Source organism: Mixophyes fleayi, chromosome 8, assembly GCF_038048845.1.
Source record: "Mixophyes fleayi isolate aMixFle1 chromosome 8, aMixFle1.hap1, whole genome shotgun sequence".
Classification (NCBI taxonomy): Eukaryota; Metazoa; Chordata; class Amphibia; order Anura; family Limnodynastidae; genus Mixophyes; species Mixophyes fleayi.
The window spans coordinates 96609864-96630706 of record NC_134409.1 but is presented as its reverse complement, the minus strand read 5'-3'; the positions used below and the strand labels follow the sequence as shown (position 1 = coordinate 96630706).

The following is a 20843-nucleotide window of genomic DNA, read 5'->3' as shown; positions in this document are numbered from 1 at the left end:
TACAATAATTTAAATATTTTGTGCTTGTCTCCATTTTCCTATTTATAGAGAGACATTAATCTGACCTGTTCCTTCTAGGCCAGGGGTGGGCAAACCTGTCCTCAAGGGCCATATCCAGTTCATGTTTTTAGGATTTCTGTCTGTAGAAACAGGTGGGATAATTACTGACCCAGCCAAATAGATTAACTCAGCTGTACATGATTAAAGAAATCCTAAAAACATGAACTGGATATGGCCCTTGAGGACAGGTTTGCCCACCCCTGTTCTAGGCGATTGGTCGCCTTACAAATTTATCACCATGTTTTTTCTTCAGATAACCTTGGGGTATATTTACTAAACTGCGGGTTTGAAAAAGTGGAGATGTTGCCTATAGCAACCAATCAGATTCTAGTTACCATTTATTTAGTACATTCTACAAAATTACAGCTAGAATCTGATTGGTTGCCTGTAGCAACATCTCCACTTTTTCATACCTGCAGTTTAGTAAATATACCCCACAGTGTTTAAAAGACCTTCCCATCTCACACACATACAATATATGGCAAATAGTGCTCCATTCATAGCTATTCAAATGTTCATGATCTTTATTTACATATAGCAACTTGTCTCTCTGATAAATTAAAATATAGTTTTACACATATACATTATATAGTTGCCACTTACTTATTATATTACAATCTATATATATATATATATATATATATATATATATATATATATATGTATTTTTTCATCACTGAACGGAAACTATTTTACATAATTTACATTATAGGTTTCTTTCTGCTGATTAAGATGCCAATTGCTGAGAGATATCATTCAAAGTTAAAGTGCCTCCATGGCTTACACACGGTGGAGAAAGACAGTCTGTGTGCTGAAAAACTATTCATGAGATTGCAGTTTACGAATTCACTAAGAACTAGTAACATCACTGAGCTTCTGTATTGGTTCAGGCCACAAGATGGCTGCCTCCTCTCTGTGTAGATGACAGGAATACTTTATCAGTCCTAGAGGTCTGTGGCAAAATTTAAGTTATTTAGTTAGCGACTGTCAATATCAGTGACAGCAAAAACTGTACGGGCAGCCTAGCCAATGTACTGATGAGGATGAGAACTGTAGCAAAATGAATTATATCCAAATGCAGCCATCTGAAAAAGTTAAATTATATTTATAAACAGCAGATTAATACAATCCAATTTTCATGACAATTTCCCTTTGCGACTGGACAGCTTTACAATGAGGGTGAGGAAAATAAAAATAAAGCACAGGGCTGGAAATAAAGAACATGTGTGCAGACATTCAGTATATACATCCTTATTATTTGGAATAGGGCTTTTGGAACTATCCTGGGACCATCAAGAGTACTTTGGTTGTTATGGTGCATATGATCAGACTTGTAGACTTCCTTCTGTTTTTTGGCGGATATCTGTAATAGTCTACAAAGTTCCCTCTCACAACATAAAAAAAAATAAAAAAATATTCCTTTGGATTGAACGACACTGCTCTCATCCAATAGAGAGCTAAAACACTTAAAATGAAAAATGATATGTGGGATATTAGCCAAGTGGAAATAGCAGCCTTTCTTTCAGTAGTAACTGGATTCCCTTCCTGTAAAATGATATAACTCCCTTTCATAATGGTTTATATTATTGCCACATAGCTTTGGCTTATAGAAGCAGACCACTTGACAATGTAATCAGGGGTGAAGTTATAAAGTGCCTAAGTAATATTATATGAAGATACCATTGTCCTAACACTGATGGGTCAACAGTTTCATCAGAAAGTGTGTGTGTGGTAAAATCAACAAGACAATTTATGCTTCAATGGTGCTGTGTGTGCAAATCTGCTGTTACTTCTAGCAACCAGATGTTTGCTTTCATTTTGAAAGATACAATATAAACACGACAGCTAGAATGTCATTGGTTTACACTAGTAACTGCTCTTTCCTGCACCCAGTATCATTATGTACGCCCCCATGTGTTGTATTTACATGGACTAGTGCAGTTTGGCAACACACAAACTCCCAGCATGCATCTGCTGTTCATAATTATTGCTCTATAAAAACAGCTCAATTCTGAAAGAGCACTTTACAACACTGTGAAGATTTAAGGAAAATAAATTTAAAAAATATCTAATTAGAGATGGGGTATATTTTCTAGAGCATTCCTGGAATTTGCACTCTGCATTCAGTGTTTATGTTCCTAAGCATGAATGTTCTTCCTGTGATGCATGATAACAGTTACAGGATTTCACAAACATCGATAAAAACATACATTGATGTTCTTCTTGTTAGCAGTCATAGTACATTCACGATTAACTGTTAACTCTTTGTAAATCCCTATTAGTATCTGATGGCTTATGTTTGAAATACAGCACTTATGAAGTAAAACACATGTTTTCAGAGATAAATGACGGTGTCAATAATGACATTTTTCGTTTTGGGATTTTGAAATATCTAAGGTCATCTCTCCTGCTGCTGGAAAAATGTTTACAGGGATTCAGGAGTTCTTAATTTCACCCATAAGTCAGCAGAAAGAATAACATGGATTTACAATATATACTCATTGGTGGTTACATTTATTTACTTTTTAAAAAGGAATCATTTCCAGAAGTCCTTAAAAACGAATGCCAAAAGCCCCATCATAATGCATGATTTTCAGAAAGCATGTTTTGAGCGGTGGAATGCGAATAATAAATCTTTTAGAAATGAATAAATTCCTTTAACGCTCACACAATTTTAAATCCATAAACACAAAAACAAATACAGGTGAAAAGAGAAGAACAAATGGCAGAATGAGAACCTTTCTGTTCAGTTAAATCCTATGTCATGTGACATCCCTACTTAACCATGTACACAGTAGTCAAGAACACATCGTATGCCATCAATAATGCCCATATCTTATCCACTTCGAATGTATCATGACAACACTGTATTGTGAAGATTCAGTTAGATGAAGCACTTCTGATTGAATTTTTAAACATCATTTTTTTATCTGATAGTTAAAAATGTAATTTCTATATTATTGTCCCAAACTCCCCGTTCTTCTTTCATGTGGCTTCTTCAAACCTTGCAACCAGGAGTTACATTGTTTCTACCCTACACCCTCATATGTTGGCTCTAATATGAGCAGACTATCATATAATGGCAATTCCCTTTTAAATAAACCCATAATCGTGCTAACCAAAGAGTTCCTTTACAGGGCATAACATATTATCATCTTTACTTTATCCGCATTGATACTGGGTGCGGAATGTTCCTATCACACTGATAATCCTTGTTCAAAAGTGCCTAGTGTCAGAGACATTACTTCCCGTACGCCAGGGGTGCTTATATATAAGGGTTATCTGTTTTGGCTCTGCAAGGCATGTAAAACAGATACAAAAAAGCTAGATCTTTCAGGTCAATATGCAAAATTCGACAAATCATATGGGAGTGGGCAGCTGTCTTGAATTTGTGATGTAATTTCTGCAAATGTAAACTTAAGGTTAGAGTCAGATGTAGTTTTCTGCTTCTGTTACCAGAGACGATATGGTAGCTATAGAATACACAGCAAGATTTTGTGTCAAAAATTATATCATAATTACAATACTGATGCCCTCTGTCTCCCCTATTTGCAAGTCATTTCTCACTGTAATGCCTGATGCTTAATATGAATGTTAAAGGCAGATCAGGCTTTGTGCATAATGTACTCTTAAATTAACATTTGGCAGAAAAACTGTTTGCATCAAACTGAAGAAATAAAGCCTTGTGCAGGACAAAAAGGCGCAGCAAAAAAAGTGCACTATCCCTTCATTCTTACCACTACTATGCCATATGTTGAACGCCTCAAGGCCTGCAGTGCATTGGCACCAATGATGATGAAGTTAGAGAAATCAAGCAAAGTTAAAGCTTGATCATTTTGCAGAACAGAGTATAACGATGGATTTCCATGTTCCTGCTACTAAGGGTTAATACAACCTATCCGCTGCCAGGAAATGTCTACAAACTATAGAGACTTCTTATAATCCACAAGAGTTTCCTAAAAGTAGGTTGTTGTGCATGGGAACATGGAAGTGCATAATCATACTCAAGTATGATATTATTTCTGGCGAAGTATTGACGAATCCCTAAGACATCCAAAGAGTTAACAGGAAAGATATGTAAACATACAATGTTGCATAAGACAGCTGCACTGACATGACAAACATTAGGTTGGCGTATCACTGTTGAAATACCACTCACTTGGTGAGTAACCATTGCCACCATCAATCTCCTGAGAATTTAATTCCCTCAGCTACAACCTTAAAAAAAAAAAAAAAGTCACCAGCCAGCATACCACTAGTCTCACTGGAGAACTTTCGTTATGTTCCTTTTCTGGTTAGTGGCAAATCTCCTTTCCAGTAGATCCACGAGGGAGCAAGTAACAAAACAAACAAAAAATTCTACATGGAAACGCCAAGCGGCTAAAGATAATCGTACCATTTTCAGCATTACCTCTGTTCCCATCCACCTCAGCTATAAGGGTTTTTAAGTAAGTATCCAAAACGTTGGGGGTTTTCCATGATAAATTTAGGGGCATACATGTGCTCATGCGGGTCAGCGGCTGGGTACTCTTGCTTGGTTCCATCAAACCAACCCCCTGTCTTTATGAGCCATCTGATGTAGTTTAGGTCTCTTTTGTCTTCATAGTCCCCCCATCTTGGAAAATCCCCATTTTGTGCAGAGACCAGCTTAAAATGGATCCCTTCTGGTGGAAAGCACCACGAGCAGTGCCAGCCAGCAAAGTGTAAAGGGCTTCCCAAAGACCACTGAACCAAAATGTGCCCAGTTTTATTCTCATACTGACGAAAGTTGGGCATTGTGTAGTACTCCCGCCGGCGCAGGCGGATACCGTCTGTGCCATACACGGAACAAAGCATTCCAACTGTGCAGCCGGAAATCACTTCCAGGGTACCTGGCTGCTTCCAAAAGTAGCCATAGAGTGATTTGCGCATGTGAAAAGCAATGGGCTCTGTCCACCCATCATAAAGCTTAAGAAATAGCACACCCTCTTTGCTGGGAATCTCATCAGCATCATCTATGATAAAAAGGTCATCATCTCGTAAATTGCGCAATCGACTAATCCCATTGCGAGTTAGAAATGTCCGCAGATAGTCATCTGCTATCCATCCATCCTGCTTCCCACCCTCTGGGAAATGGTTTAAGAAAACATAGACCACCTTGGATTTAATATAGTCAAGAGTTCCATTTAGGAGCATTTGGCGAAATAAGAGAGGTCGTGCCTCCCCATAGGCTGTAAAGTTCGATTCACATATTAAGAAAACATCCACAGCCCCCTCCAACTCATGGAATCGTGTCTCTAGAAGATCAAATTCATGATTAATGTTGATGGCATTGATAACACGACGTGGTTTTAGACGTGGTGTTAGACGGTCCTTTGTGGGGAGATTGGAGTGCTGGACAACTGTTGGAACCCCACAACTAGGTCCATGCCAGCCAGGCAAACAGACACACTCCACCCACTTCCTGCGCCGCTGTGTCTGTGGTTGCTGCTGCCGGGCAATGCCAGGTGATACCTTACGTGGAGATGTTCGTTCTGGTTTCTCAGAAGGCAAGCGGTCCAGTGACTTTGTTCCTTGTCTGAAGCATACACCGCCTGATTTAGTTCTCACAAAATACTCTGTTGTATCCTCCTGCAACACAAATTCTTTCAGGTGCAATTCATCTGTGTTGATACCTTCACCATGTTTTGAAGGAGGTGGTTTGGGTTGTTGAAACAAGATTTGAGGCGGTCGATAGTAGCCAGCGGTGCGTAGTACCTGGGTGCCATCATCTGTCCTTTCTGCAAGTTGAGGCATCAAGGGCCGAGACTCCCAGAAGAAGCCAGAAATGAAGTTGGGACTTAAAGCGACCAAATCCCTGGAGAGTGAAACGTAAGACAGTGCTTTCAGGAAGTGGAGGACAGATATCACACACAGGCCACCCATGCAAAGCAGCAGGAACATCTTGTGCCACCTCATCTTCATCCTGTGCATGAAGCATAAATACAAACATTTATTAAGAAGATCATGAGCATAAGCACAATGTACACAAACATAGGTAACACTTCTGGTAATACATTACTTTAAATTAATGGGGAGTTTTTCTGTGGAGCTAGTAATAGATCAGGCTTGATGCTGAAGCGATGGCAAGAAAATCACTTCTTTAGATTAAGACTGTTTTGCTGATGCTCAGTTTCGAGTGACTAAAGCTTGAATATAGAGATGGACCCAACCAGAATGTGTTAAGGAAGGTTGAATTTGGTTAAGGTTGGACTTTATAAAGATTTTAAAAGTTATTTGGGTAAAATGACAAGTTCAGCACTATTGCTTTTGTAACTGAGAGATCAGGAAGCCTGGGAGGGGTTACATGTAACAGCAGAATGTATAGACAGAAGTGTTGAGCAGCTCTCAGTGTGGCAGACAACGGACCTTCCAGTAAATCAGTTACGTGTAAAGATATTTGCTCAGAGCTCTCGTTTCTACTACGCTGTTGAATCATCATACAGAAAATTAAATGCAGTCCAGTCAAACTATATTTACCAATGAATGCAAACTGGAGAAACCTTATTGAGTGACATAATACTTTTTAACAAGAAATAACTGCCCATTAATTGCTACTTAATATATAAGGTTAAATGACTAAATAGAACATCAAAAACTGTTTATTTTGGTCACTTGTCCCTCCACGGGCAGGGTTGAAGTCTACAGAAGTCTAAAATGCAGTTTAGGAGGAAACTATTTCTACTATTATTGTGCCGGTCTAGTCGTGTAAATCCAGACATATATGGAGAATACACGGCATAGCTGCATTATTTCAGTTACTTTACATGTGGACAACACATTCTGCTGTTTACTCACAAAGTGCCTCCGAACTGGATTAAATGATAGCATGCCAGCCCTATCCTACATTTCAATAAAACATACATATATATATATATATATATATACACATACACATATATATATTTTGCAGGGCAGATACTATGAAATAACATACTTCTTGTGAAATTGAACCTACAATGTGGTTTTGTTTGTTAACACGAAATTTGTGGGGAAATAGGAAACAGATGGTGTTTGAGAAGAAATACAAATTGCTTTTACATTAATGAATGTATGTAGCATATGACTGAATAAAACAGAAAACTCTATACACACACCACAACCGCTCTAAATAATTGTACGGAGGATTTAGGATCCAATAGCTTTGTAAGATATTGTAAAGTGTTCTAGTGCAAGCACTCACAAGTCTGCTATAAAAATAGTGTATTTTGAATAAAGCGCTAAAACATACGGGTATAACTCAATGTAATATAAAGCTATAGGAAATCAATACATTTCTGTCCCACAAAGCTTCCATGGTATAAACATTTTAACACTTACACAAAACGTCAGCCAAAGTTCGGTAACACCAAAACACGACTATGTTGCAAAACCTCCAATTCAAATAAGCCATTAATCTAAACCTATGACAGCAAACATTCCACAGAGGTACAAGAAATGAATTAAACACAAACCTGTTGTAGACTCACGCCGTAATGACACTGCCATACTCTGTTTACATGAATGACGAGAGAGAGGTAATGATAAACCATTCAGAAGGTGGAACATATTGAAATATTCTAATCTATACGTGTGAGCAATCTAGTAAGGGAAGGGACTGTTTAGAAACTGGAGCCTGGCCATCATAGTGTAGGCACTATACTAATACAAAACTAACTGAATTGAACTGAACTTTCTACAATTAACAGGCACCCCTTCTGTAAACTCTTTCCTATGCTATATATTGACTTGAATGATTTGTGAGCCAGTTTACCCCAGTACCCCACAGAATGCCAATATGATGAGGTTTTTCTTGTCTTTTTACACACACATGATATATATATATATATATATAGCTCATCATTTATTTATATAGCACCACTGATTCCGCAGCGCTGTACAGAGAACTCATTCACATCAGTCCCTGCCCCATTGGAGATTACAGTCTAAATTCCCTAACATACACAGACAGACAGAAAGGGGGAGAGACTAGGGTCAATTAACCTACCAGTATGTTTTTGGAGTGTGGGAGGAAACCGGAGCACCTGGAGGAAACCCACGCAAAAACGGGGAGAACATACAAACTCCACACAGATAAGGGCAGAAGTGCTAACCACTAAGCCATCGTGCTGCCCCATAATAAATATATATTATATATATATTATATATATATATATATATATATATATATATATATATATATATATATATATATATATATATATATATATATATATATATGATAGGGAGATATTCATTGTATGTAAATAGTAACTTCTAGAGCCAATAGAATGGCATTAGATTTAAAAAATTGTATCCACTACTCTTGAGATATTTAACATTATTTTAGACATTCCATGCAGCCAGGCGCAAACTATTGTTCTCTGTATTCAGCCATTTCTGACTGAGGACAAGAGGACTGCAGTGTAGTTCAATGACATTACTGCCAGCAAAATGTGTGTTGGAAATATTACCTCCACAATCACAACTTTATTTCAAATCTTTTCAGTTCTGATAAGTTCCTCAATATCTTACATCTATATATGGTAACATTACTAGTAGCTCTTTCATAAGTGACCTAGCATTTTAGGAATGGAGGTCCATTATGGGCTTATTATTGTGCACCTGATAACCCCCTTCTACCAACAGAACCTGTCAACTTTATTTACATTTTTTTTTACCCCGATACACTTTCTATATATACACGATATATACACGAGTGAGGCAATAAATCTATATATGTATATTTGGCTGTACAAAAAGACTAAGGGGTATATTTACTAAACTACGGGTTTAAAAAAGTGGAGATGTTGCCTATAGCAACCAGATTCTAGTTATTTTTTTAGTACATTCTACAAAATGACAGTTAGAATCTGATTGGTTGCTATAGGCAACAGCTCCACTTTTTCAAACCCGCAGTTTAGTAAATATACCCCTAACAGTGCACAATACACTTTTTTTTTTATTACAGATGTCAATTTTTTAAGGTTATGCGTTAAAGAGGACACTTCAACAGCTTTGCTGAACCCGGACGATAAAGCCGAACTGTGTGCGTTCACTGAAAATAAATTTTAACACATAAAAAAGTAAGATGTAAAGTAAAAATCACTAGCTTATCATGATCAATATTCAGGAACCACTGGCTCATAGGCTACATTCTCAGGATTATTGACTCATCCCCACAAAGTGGCTGCCTCCACTGTGAGCATAGTTGCCTAATTTCCTGGAATAATGCCAGGTTTTCAAGATTTCTCCCTGGAAATGTCCCCATTTTTCAATATTGCCCAACTGTCCTGTACAATTTCCCTTACTTCTGTATGATTGAGGCAATATTACCGTCTATTCTTATTCTCTGTGGTATGTAAATTAATATTTATTGAAAAGGGGAATTTAAAATACCACACACTGCCTGCAGAGACAGTTTGGACCAGATGCACCAGATCAACAGCAATAGTATACATATTTTAGAACCTTTTCTTTTTGAAGCAGGAGGTAAATAAACCACAAAGAAAAAAAAGGCATCTGGTGTTAAATATTTGCACAGAAGAAAAAAGATAAAGGTTAAACCAGAAACGTATTGACATGTCTTACATCAACTTTGGCCTAGCAGCTTCAGTTTAGCACAACGATAACCAAGCATCGGTAGAGCATGTAGTGCTATGGGGGTAAATCCTGAAAACTATTTAAAAACGTTGGCAGCTATGTGTGTGTGGCCAACAAGTGCTACTAAAATAGGATGTCACCTCTTTTTTAAAGCAGCACTACTACCTAGAGTTTATTCCACTCGTTAGGCTTCAGGGCCCACTCTCTGCAGCCCTCTTTAGCTGGGCTCTGTGGTGTGCAACGCTGCAAGGGGTGGTGGGGGAATGGTGTGTGTGAAAGTGGACAGACAAAGATCACGGCACTGTGTCTTCTGATTGGTCCACCACTTTAGGTGGTAATGCAGCATTAAGTACAGGCCGCACAGGCAGTAGGAGAAAACAAGTCCCTTCCTCCGGTGCTCAGTGATGTCCCAAAACGGTACAGACAGAAAGTGCTCTCAGTATGCTAATATCATATGAAGCATTGCCCCCTCCCCCCTCAATGCTGGCATTACTCGCTGGCATACAGCATTGTCACTGACAAATTAAATGCAATCAATCAATGATTATATAAAACTTCAATGTTCAATATAAAGTTCTTACTGGCATCTATGACAATAAATTGTATAAAACAAGAGTAGAGATGTAGCCTATAGCAACCAATGAGATTCCAGCTGTCATTTTGTAGAATGTACTAAATAAATGATAAATAGAATCTGACAGGTTGCTATAGGCAACATTTCCACTTTTTCAAACCCTCAGTTTAGTAAATATACCCCCTGATGTACATTATAAATGTGCCTTACTTGTTGATGTGTCGGAGCCTAAGCAATACCATTTCACCATTTTTAAACATTAACAAATTAATGTGGCGATTTGGGAAGCCATGAAACGGGTAAAACAGTCTTTCATCTCAAAATTATCTGTTACTGGTTTATAGCATTTCTTTACTACCAAGTTATTTCAGCAAACTGGTCACAGTGCCAGTCATAGCTGCCCAGACCAACACAAGAGTTTATGATATCTAATGAGTTTATGATATCTAACAGAGACTGTGTGTAAAAGAAATACGTGTCATTAATGTCAGCTAGGAGTAAATGATTATTAAACTTGTCTACGACCCACTTAATTTGAAAAGAGCCTTTATTTATATGCTCAGCCTGCTATGAACGAATGATTGACATTTGTTAAACTTTAGTGTTCCCTGTAAAGAAGGAAGAAGTGCTAGCAGCAACTTGTGTTCTTGTTACCACGTGTTCGGGTTACCAGAATTTTTAAAGAGGAACATTCATAAATTAAAGGACAAAAGGAAACAATAAAACACATTTTAAAAATCAATGTAAGAGAGGGAGCGCGTCCAGACCGAATAGACTCTGATTTACTACCTGCATCTCCTACACTTAGCGAAGTTCCCCAATGTCCCTATTAGTAGTTCCATGGTGACCATTCGACCAGTGTAACTTTCACGAATTGGAAGGGATCCTATTAGGTTCCCTCCCTCATGTGTTCAATATGGTTTAACAGCAGAATTGTTTAATGTGTTCCCCCCACTATGTACCCCCTCAACCCTTCCCCTTTTAATTTTGTGTCCTTTCCTTACCCCCCATTCCTTTTCTTCTTTCTGTACCCCATAATTTTTGAAAAATTAATAATAAAAATACTATTGAAGTTTAAAAAAAATAAATCAATGTAAGAACCATTTATTCATACTTGAAAGAGCTTATCTATAGTCATAGCAACCAAAGAGACTTCTATGGATCCTACAGTATTGTAGGTTCATGACATACGTACAGGTCTCTAAGGGCGCCCTCATTCTGTCTACAATGAGATTAAGTAGCTACAACAAAAGAAGGAATGTAAATATAGTTCAGGAACCGCTGTAGATCTGGTAGACATGGAATTAGTATGTTGGAGTGGTTAGTATTAGGATGGGGCTTCACTGGGGAGTGGGTTGGTCTTCACTTATACTTATTCCCCTACATACATTTGAAATTAATAATTCATTCTATGCCGATTTAAATAACTTGCTGCCTGGGAACTACCATGAGATGACTTCATGAATTTACTGACATAATCCGCTTCTTCACCTCTATTTTTCCCTGATTGTATTTACCTGGGCGAAGTAACTTATTCGGAGGGGAAATAAAAAACCCTCAAAAAAGGTACTTACCTGAAGGCGTGATCCCACAGGTCTTATACACAGACATAACTAGTACTCATAGCCTAGTAACAGCACTCACACAATCTTGTTGAGTAATAGGGAATTTCCAATATATTTAAGCAGATGACAACAACAGTAGAACATTGGTCTAAATGCATGCACAACGATGATATATAGTGCTACTTCTAAAACTCCAGTCACTACAATATATCAGGGACAGAGGGACCAGGCACCCCCTTGTAAAACATGCAGCAGCAATCACTCAATCTAACAGGTTCCTTAACATCAATTACTTGTTCAGCCCATGTCATTTAGATTGGGAAATGGGCAGGAAACGTGGACAAAGAAAAGTTTCCTGGATAAGTTATATATACAATGTTACTTTGTTGTGAGAATTGTACCTTAAAATACGGCTATTATCAATTTTTATTATTGGTATACGTGTTCTTCTACCCAGACTAAGAGAATGGTGGAGTGTTTCTGAGAGGTAGCCTGCCTCGTTTTCAATAATCTGTTTTGCAAAGTTTTTAACGTTGGGGAAAAAAGTCCATCAAATACAACATTTCATACATTCTAATTCTGTTGATGCAAAGGAAGGCTATGCAAAAACTCCAATATGTCAGTTGCCAATTTAGCCTCATAGGAGGGGAAAAAAAAATATTTCCTGACCCCACAAATTGGCATCAGATAAATTACCCGAGTATATCATCTCCATAATGTTCTCTACTCATTACAGATATCATCATCAGCAATTTATATAGCGCCATTAATTCCGCAGCGCTGTACAGAGAGAGAGAGAGAGAGGAGAGAGGGAGAGAGAGAGAGAGAGAGAGAGAGAGAGAGAGAGATTAGGGTCAATTTTGATAGCAGCCAATTAATCTACCAATATGAGCAATAAATAAATGCTTAAGATTCCCCTGTGCTACCTTCAATTGCAGCAATATACACCTTAGGTTAACACCCAATTTAACCAATACAACAAATATCCAAAAAACAAACAATTTTATCTGATCTTGGAAGCAAAGCGGGGCCAACTTGATACTTGGATGGGAGACCACCTGGGAATACCAGGTGCTGTAAGCTAAAGTATAATTAATGACATTTTATTCTTATTGTATTGTTTAATGTACCAATAGCGCACAGTACACTTTGTTTGTTTTTTGGATAACCTACCAGTATGTTTCTGGAATGTGGGAGGAAACCAGAGCACCCGAAGGACACCCACACAAACATGGGGAGAGCATACAAACTCCAAACAGCTAAGATCATGGTTGGGAATCGAACTCATGACCCCAGTGCTGTTAGACAAAAGTGCTAGCCACTAAGCCATTGTGCTGCCCCAGATACAATTTCTTGTACAAAAAGATCTAATCCTGCTTTAAATTCTCGTGAATTTGCCATCTCAACCTAATGTGGTAAGAAATTTCACAGCTAAACCACTTACAGTAAAGAATCCCTTTCCATGGCAAACTCCTTTCTCTTCCATTTGCAACTTTGTCCTCTGTCCTATGTTGGCATCACATGCATTTATCCCTGTTTATGCATTCCAGTAACTTTTTTGCCTTTACAGTCACTGCCTATCACTGTGTGCTGCTAATTAACTTTGTGATAATTGGTGTTTCGAAATCCTTTTACATCACAATTTTGCCCACTTATACTCCATTTAATATGCAAATAGCAAATCTATTACCATAGTCTAGGTACATAACCCCAAGTTTATCTACATCTAAGTCACAGCCCAGTTTGCTTTTTTTTTTGCATAAAACTCTCTGTAGCAAGTTATTATCCTGCTCTATGTTAATATCCCTACATAGCTTAATGTCAATACAGAAGTGGAAGTTTACAGGTTCATAGCAGGTGCTTGAAAGGGCGGGGTTATCCTGAAAGGGACAAAGACAGAAAAATCCCACAGCACACTGCTATATCCAGCAAAGGAGCTGCTATTTCTACTTGTACATAGAAATGCAGAAGTCTCAGTTGCACACATTTGCAAATGTATGGAAAGCCACCCGCCCTGTCAAGGCGCTTCTGCTAATAGGGTGGTCCTAACTCTAAACAATGAGAGTCCTTATGTTTGGGCCATACATTTATGTGTTTTTAAATTGAGAGCTAACTTACCAAGAGGTACCTCAAACTCCTCCAAATGGCAATACAGCAACAGCACACCTTATCAGCTACTGAAACTAACATGCCTTGTCATAGCTTAATGTCATCAACAAATACGGCCCCTTACTCCACACCAACTACAAGGTTAATAATAAAAAAAAAATAGAAAAGGTCAGGGCCCAATATTGATCATTGTGGTACACCACAAGCAGGGCCAGATTAAGGGAATGGAGGCCCCTGGGCTAAGGAAGCCTCCATTCCCCCGTGAGGGCCCCCCTCCCACCCCCCGTGGTCCGAGCCTCCCCCAAGGCACTTACCTCCTTCCCCGGCGCGCTGTACGCTCTTCACTGAGGAGATCTCGTGAGAGTGAGACTCATGAGATCTCCTCAGTAAGGAGACTACAGCGCATCGGGGAAGGACCGCACTGAAAGTGCTCAGCAGCACTGATCGGGCCGGGGGCGCCCCCGCCCCATCAATAATGCTGCTGAGCACTTTCAAGGGCCCCCTGGATGCCCGAGGCCCCTGGGCTGTAGCCCAGTTAGCCCTATGGTTAATCCGGTCCTGACCACAAGCTTTAGCTCAGTTTGAATATGAGAAGCCAGATTTTTTCTAAGTTTAGGTGGTCATATTGCACCGTTTTGTCAACTGCTTAAAATTATAGACTAAAGAAGGCATCAAATTATCTTTACTCTGATGACAGTATGTTTGCGAGGGACACAAATAAATGAGAATGCTCAAACCGCTACCTTCAAAAGAAAAATAAATTCCAGAAGGAATCTCCAAAAGGATGTATCCATCGGGTGGCGGAATAGGGTTTCCAGATTAGTCCTTTAGGCATCATTATTAGAGTGAAACTGGTTTTCCCTATCTATATTACAAATAGATGTAATGCAGACTGGATCTATTAACTAAAATAGCAGTTACTATTAACTCAGTGTCAGTATGGATCTATTAGAAATACCATGCATAGAATAGCTTAATCAGCTGTCCAATGTAAAATCCCAGACCTGCTTATCAGGAATTGACATCATAGGGACTTTCCATGACAAGGCAGAAGCACTCTGGTGTTTCTGCTTTGTACATATTTACAGATTGATTTTGCATTTGAATGCTGTATTTAATGAAACTGTTCCTGGCCCCATTATTGGACAGTTTAAAAGTGTCGACCTGCAGAAGTGTGTAGAGAAGGTAGTTATAGAAAAAAAAAATTCTATCACCGTCTCACTGTTGTAATAAATGTCCCTATGTGGTGGAGTTGAAGCTACCTCTGTAGATTGTTTTTCTCAGCCTCACGTTACACAGTATTGCAAGTAAGTCAGTGTAATATAAAAAGTCACTAAGCTTGCAAGCAAGGTCTTCTTACTGCTCTGTCTGTATTGCCCAGTATTGTTTTATTACTGTTTGTTCCCAATTGTGAAGTGCTACAGAATTTGCTGGCGCTATATACATAAATGTTGATCTCCCCATGTTTGTGTGGGTTTCCTCCAGGCACTCTGGTTTCCTCCCACAATCCAAAAACATACTAGCAAGTTAATTGGCTGCTATAAAATTGACCCTAGTCTGTCTGTCTGTTAGGGAATTTAGACTGTAAGCCCTATTGGGGCAGGGACTGATGTGAGTGCGTTCTCTGTAAAGCGCTGCGGAATTAGTGGCCCTAAATAAATGGCGATGATGACTGATTATGTTGTTTCCACTTAAATACCTTTAACCAAGGTAAAACTGTCCATACTCAGAGGTTAAGTTGTTTACACTAAAAGTTCTGCACATTACTGAATGCATGTATGGGCCTAGAATGACTGCCCATCCCAGTCGACTTCTGATTAGGATCATCGTTAAATGTGATCTGATAAAGCGTAAGATCCTTTGTCTCTTCTCAGTAATCTTGCTATTCGCTTTGAATTGCTGAATTTGTCCAGTCGGTCTGCACAAGTTTGTTGGCAAATTGAACATAGATTAAAGTGAATGGAGAAATAGTACATAGTAAGAACTAGCTGGTGTGCAACTCTCAGAGAGCAGAGAAACATGTTATGTTGACATAAATAGACAACAAGTTAAAATCAATGCTGGTATAAAAGACAACACTAAAACAGTACAAAGACTGCTATGAAAACCAACAAACCGAATATCAGGGCAACTAGAAACTATATGATGCATGGAGGCTGATACAGTGTTAATATAACAGAGCTCGGCAGCATTTGTTGTAGTGAATAATGTTGCTCCCAGTCACATTAGGAGCCTGGGAATGCGGTTTGCTATTTCCCTAGCTTATTGCACAGAAGGAATTCTCCCATGTGAGGATAATTTAAAATAGTGAACAAAGCTCAAACAAGCATTTGTATGCTTCTGAAGATCCATTATTTCCCCATCAACCACAGTACGAGAGACTGTTGTAATTACCTTCTATAGCCTCTCTATTAAGCATAGTGATTGGGCCATTTATTATTTGCAATACAGTAGTAGAGTCTGTCACTAGCCATATTAAAAAGGAAATATACCTTGTTATGTTGCTTTTATATTTTTGCCTCACCTCTAGTTCCCACTTATATTGCCCACCTTTCATACTGTACAGATCCAGCCAAAAGGGTTATGCAGTCTAGGGGCAGATGGACATGAGAAAGTGAAGGGTATATAAGTAATATCTCCACTTTTAGAAATGGAATACCCTTCCTGGTAGTTGTATAGTTGGGATCTTGCCCGTTAACACCTTTATCTGTGCTAAGGGGATCACCAATTAAATCAAAGACATTGATTGGAGCAGGCAGTGGTCTGAAAACTGCAGTGCTGTGGCAGCTCTCCTAAAAGGGAGTCACATTGCGAGTGGATATGGGGGTATTGAAACCAATGGTTTCCCTTTTCAGACCCATTTTCATGCATGCACAAGCATTGATAGCATTTATACAACTCACAAAATTGACACAAGTGGATATTAGACCAATAGATGTTATCCACTTTCAAACTACTTTAATACATTGGTTTAGCTCCCTTTCCAACACATTTTTTACAAGCAAAACTGTATCAAAATGCATCACCTCTGAGTTTGCATCATCTTCATAGTCCTACCCATGTGATTATACCAGATTTATCCTGTGGTCTAATAATCTGTATAAAGGAGGATCACTGTATAAGTGGATAAGTAGATATGGGTGCGTACCTCCCAATATTTCAAAAGAAAAAATGGAACAATACAAACCCTGCCTATATCTGCTCACACTACACCCATTGTCTCCCCAACCACGCCTCTGTTTGACAAAATTATGTCCCAGTGCTAAAAAGCTGCACCCATCTTGAAATCTGAAAATAACGACTGTCACTATAAAGGTACGATGTAGGATACATTTATTTTATATACATAAACAGGTTAATGGGTAGAATGCACAAAACTGAGACGATAGGTACCAATATCAGTTTACTATTTGCAGAGTACTGTATTGCAAAAGACACCAGAAGCCTTTGCTGGCGATATGGTCAATTTCATGATTTCTTTTTTTCTTGTTGCCACAAGACCTGCTGGAGATCAGCCAGTGCTATGATTGATAACAATGCTGGCTGCCTTTCCTTAATTAATCCCCAACAATTTATTTGTGTTCACTTACTCCATTTGGCAGTTATCACCTAGAATGCGGTGTCCCTGGAGATGGCACGGAGACAGCATTCTTTCCAGCAAGGAGTGGCTGATTAGAAAACTGTTCTTAACTCAAACCATTATCTACATGTATATTAGTATAGTGCATAATGTTGACATTTCAACGGTTATGACTCATGAAATTTAACAAGTAAGAACACACAGAGAAATCTCCCATAAATCCTCGAGTCATCAGTGTACCTCAGAACAGGACCGTTTATGGGGACATCAAACAACTGCTATATTATGGATGCATTGGGTATGTAAATATACACTAAAGCAGTCACCAGAACATACTACTTTGGAGATTCCCCTGCTCTTAAGAGCATCTACACCTAGTCACACCATTATCTAATGATAATGCACCATACACATACCCTTATTAGCTATCCACAATTCAGGCCTGCCCTATGTCCGCAACTGCAGCAGATATCTCCTTTCTTCCACAGGTCCAACACAATAGGATCCGATAATGTACAGTACCGATACTTTTACAGCAAGGCACACACACCGATAGCTTCACTCCAGACATCGTCCTTTGTGCATGCACTTGGCGTTGCAACTCATATATCCACAGCTTCTCCAGTGCTTTTCTCTGCCCACTTTGCTTCACCCTCCAACTACCAGCCCCACACAGTCACTAGCACTAACTGCCCCTCCCTGGCAAACGACCCACCTCAGTCACCTCTTCCATCATTACATTCTCCTCCTGCCTCTGGTTGTCGTCTCCACCTATCCCCACTGTACTGATAAAGCGACCTGCATTGCTATTGAATACACAGTTTTCTGGTGGCCGCTGCTTCTTGCTTGTTCCCGGCCTCAACGTGGACATGTTTCTCACACAAAAGTGAGAACCACTGACAGCAAAGCACACACGACAGACTGCACATATCCAGTTTGTGAGTGTGGAGAGTGGAGCCAAGGAACAAGCAATACAGCAGCTGACTAAAATGCACAAAAGCTGTGAGGAGCTCAGTAAGGTTCTGTAACTGTATCTATATACTTATATTATTTTCTTATGCTGCCCTATATGGGCAGCACAATGTTAGTTTCTGCATCCATGTAGTTCAGGGTGCTAACAGTTCTATAGATCTATATATGCTTCACTAATTGAGTAAGCAATCTTCTGTGTAAGTAAATGGTTGAGTAGGTCTGAAAATCTCAGTGTGTGCCACAAGTGGAGAACCTAGTTTAGCTGGCTGAATAGATCCGCGCACACAGCACGTGTAGTGAGGTCTGAATATTCACAATAAACTATTCTTAAATAAGATATAGGGAAACACATTGGTTACAAATCCATCTATCAGGTGACACCTTTATAAGCACCATTTCATAGGCAGCCTCCTACTGCTATGAGGAGGTTTACAGATTTTTTTCTGCCTTAAGGTTGCAATATTTTTGTACGCAATTCAAATGTTTTGATCGCTTATGACTGTTGTCAACTGGTCTGTGCTCAGTGTTGGGTCACTTTTTTAATATACATAGAGCAGGCCTTAATCGAGGATACTTATTAACTCTATTTCTATTAAAAGAAGAGCGGATTATTTAATTTATGTAAACAATTTTTGATCAACTGTCAAATGCTTACACTTTGCAACATGTAACTTTAACAAAAGTCTGTAGTCAAAATAGGTGTAGAGGTAGGGACATGTTAGATGGGGACAATTCTGTTTTTTTTTTTATATACATTGCTTAATCCTGCACCTATACCATAATCAATAGCCCCAATTTTCTGGAACTTTTTGATTTCCACTATTCCATTATAAAACAGGCATGGCTTCTGATTAGGGCGTGGTCTGGCTGGATTATACATTAATAGATGAGGGTAGTGGTCTAAAATGATTCAATTTTTAAATGGATTACAATAGTAGAAATGTTAGTGTCCATACACTGAGCGGTAGATTTATCAAACTTTCTAAAAAGGAAAAGTTGAGGCGTTGCCCATAGCAACCAATCAGATTCTAGCTATCATTTCCTAGACTCTACTGGATAACTGATAGCTAGAATTTTATTGGCTGCTGTGGGTAATGCCTTAATTTTTGTTATTTAGAACATTTTGAATCTACCCCTGGGTCTCCTATGATCTCTATCTAAGTGTTTCAGTGATGTGTTTTTACTGCTTTTGCCAAATACCTGCTGTATTGAATGTGTCCTCACTTACTGTACATGGTTGATCTGGTAATTCTATGAATATTGCAGTAAAGATCACAAGATTGCATTGAGTGGTAGCATAACTGTAGTTATTAGAGAAGGGTGAGGAGACATCTGTACTTTTCACCTTTGACTAGGTTAACTTGAACATAAAAAACTTCAAGGATCAAATTGAGAGGTTTTAATCAGAGAAGATAAAAAGCACATCTGCCTTCACATTCTATATTAGCTGCTTTGTGGAACTGATTGAGGTCAGCATTCTATTTTAGTGAACAGTAACAGGATTTAACAATAATTTTATAATTTGCCTTTAATCATACAATAACTACATAGGTGTAGTAAAGTCATTTCCCTAACAAGTAAATACAGGTCATAACATTTACAAAGTGTAGATGCTTAACGATTCAAAGTGAGACTAAAGCCCTAGATTACATGAGCAACATATATCTGGCTTTAAAGTGCTGAATTTACTCATGTGTGAAAGCAGGGCTAACTGTGTACAACATATGAATCATTGATTTCTATGCAGAATCGGAGGCTTAGCTTTCAGGATTTTCATAAAAAGGCACATTGGAATAATATCTGCAAAAAACATGTTGCTTTGTGTTGCATGCTGCACTATTCAGCCAGTGTGCATTTTCTTAAAAAAAAAACTATGTATACCGACTGTCCATTATGACAAAGGAGTCAATGATCACAATCTATCCTGTGCTGAGTTAGCGCACACATGGCTGAACACAGTGCTTTAAAGCAGGGTAAATACCTTCTGTGTAAAAGAGGCCCTCATCTACTTAGGTCATGTTCTATCGAAAAAAATGGAAAATATATTTTTTGCATTGTCTTTTTCTCTTTGGACGGGAAAAATTAATGTGGAAAAACACCAAGAAATGCAGCAGGGAGGTAGAGGAAGAAACACAAAATTATTATGATCCAGAGAAAAAAAACAACTAAAAATAAGAAGCAGGTAGAGTGCGCTAGTGCCCGAGCCCTTAGGGTTATGAAGAATACTTGTCACTTGTCAGGTACTGCACAGAGGTAACACCAGTCTTGTGAACTGCAGACAACCCATAGCGGTGAAGATAACACATACCAGTGGTGCAGCTAATGGCTCCTGGGCACTGATGTAAAATAGAATCAGTGATCCCACTCCCCTATTGCTTTATTT

General features: G+C 38.7%; 2 protein-coding genes across 3 annotated transcripts in view; both read right to left on the bottom strand.

Moving 5' to 3' along the window:
* The window catches only part of MIURF (mitochondrial elongation factor 1 upstream open reading frame), a 132449-nt gene that overhangs the window by 63302 nt on the left and 48304 nt on the right, over positions 1-20843 (bottom strand). The window lies entirely within an intron of this gene.
* The window catches only part of MGAT3 (beta-1,4-mannosyl-glycoprotein 4-beta-N-acetylglucosaminyltransferase), a 68937-nt gene continuing 48363 nt past the window's right edge, over positions 270-20843 (bottom strand). For both annotated transcript variants that reach the window (XM_075182917.1, XM_075182916.1), the window contains exon 2: positions 270-6004. In XM_075182917.1, the coding sequence (XP_075039018.1) occupies positions 4489-6003 (1515 nt within the window). In that variant the 5' untranslated portion in view covers position 6004 and the 3' untranslated portion in view covers positions 270-4488. The remainder of the gene's footprint in view (positions 6005-20843) is intronic.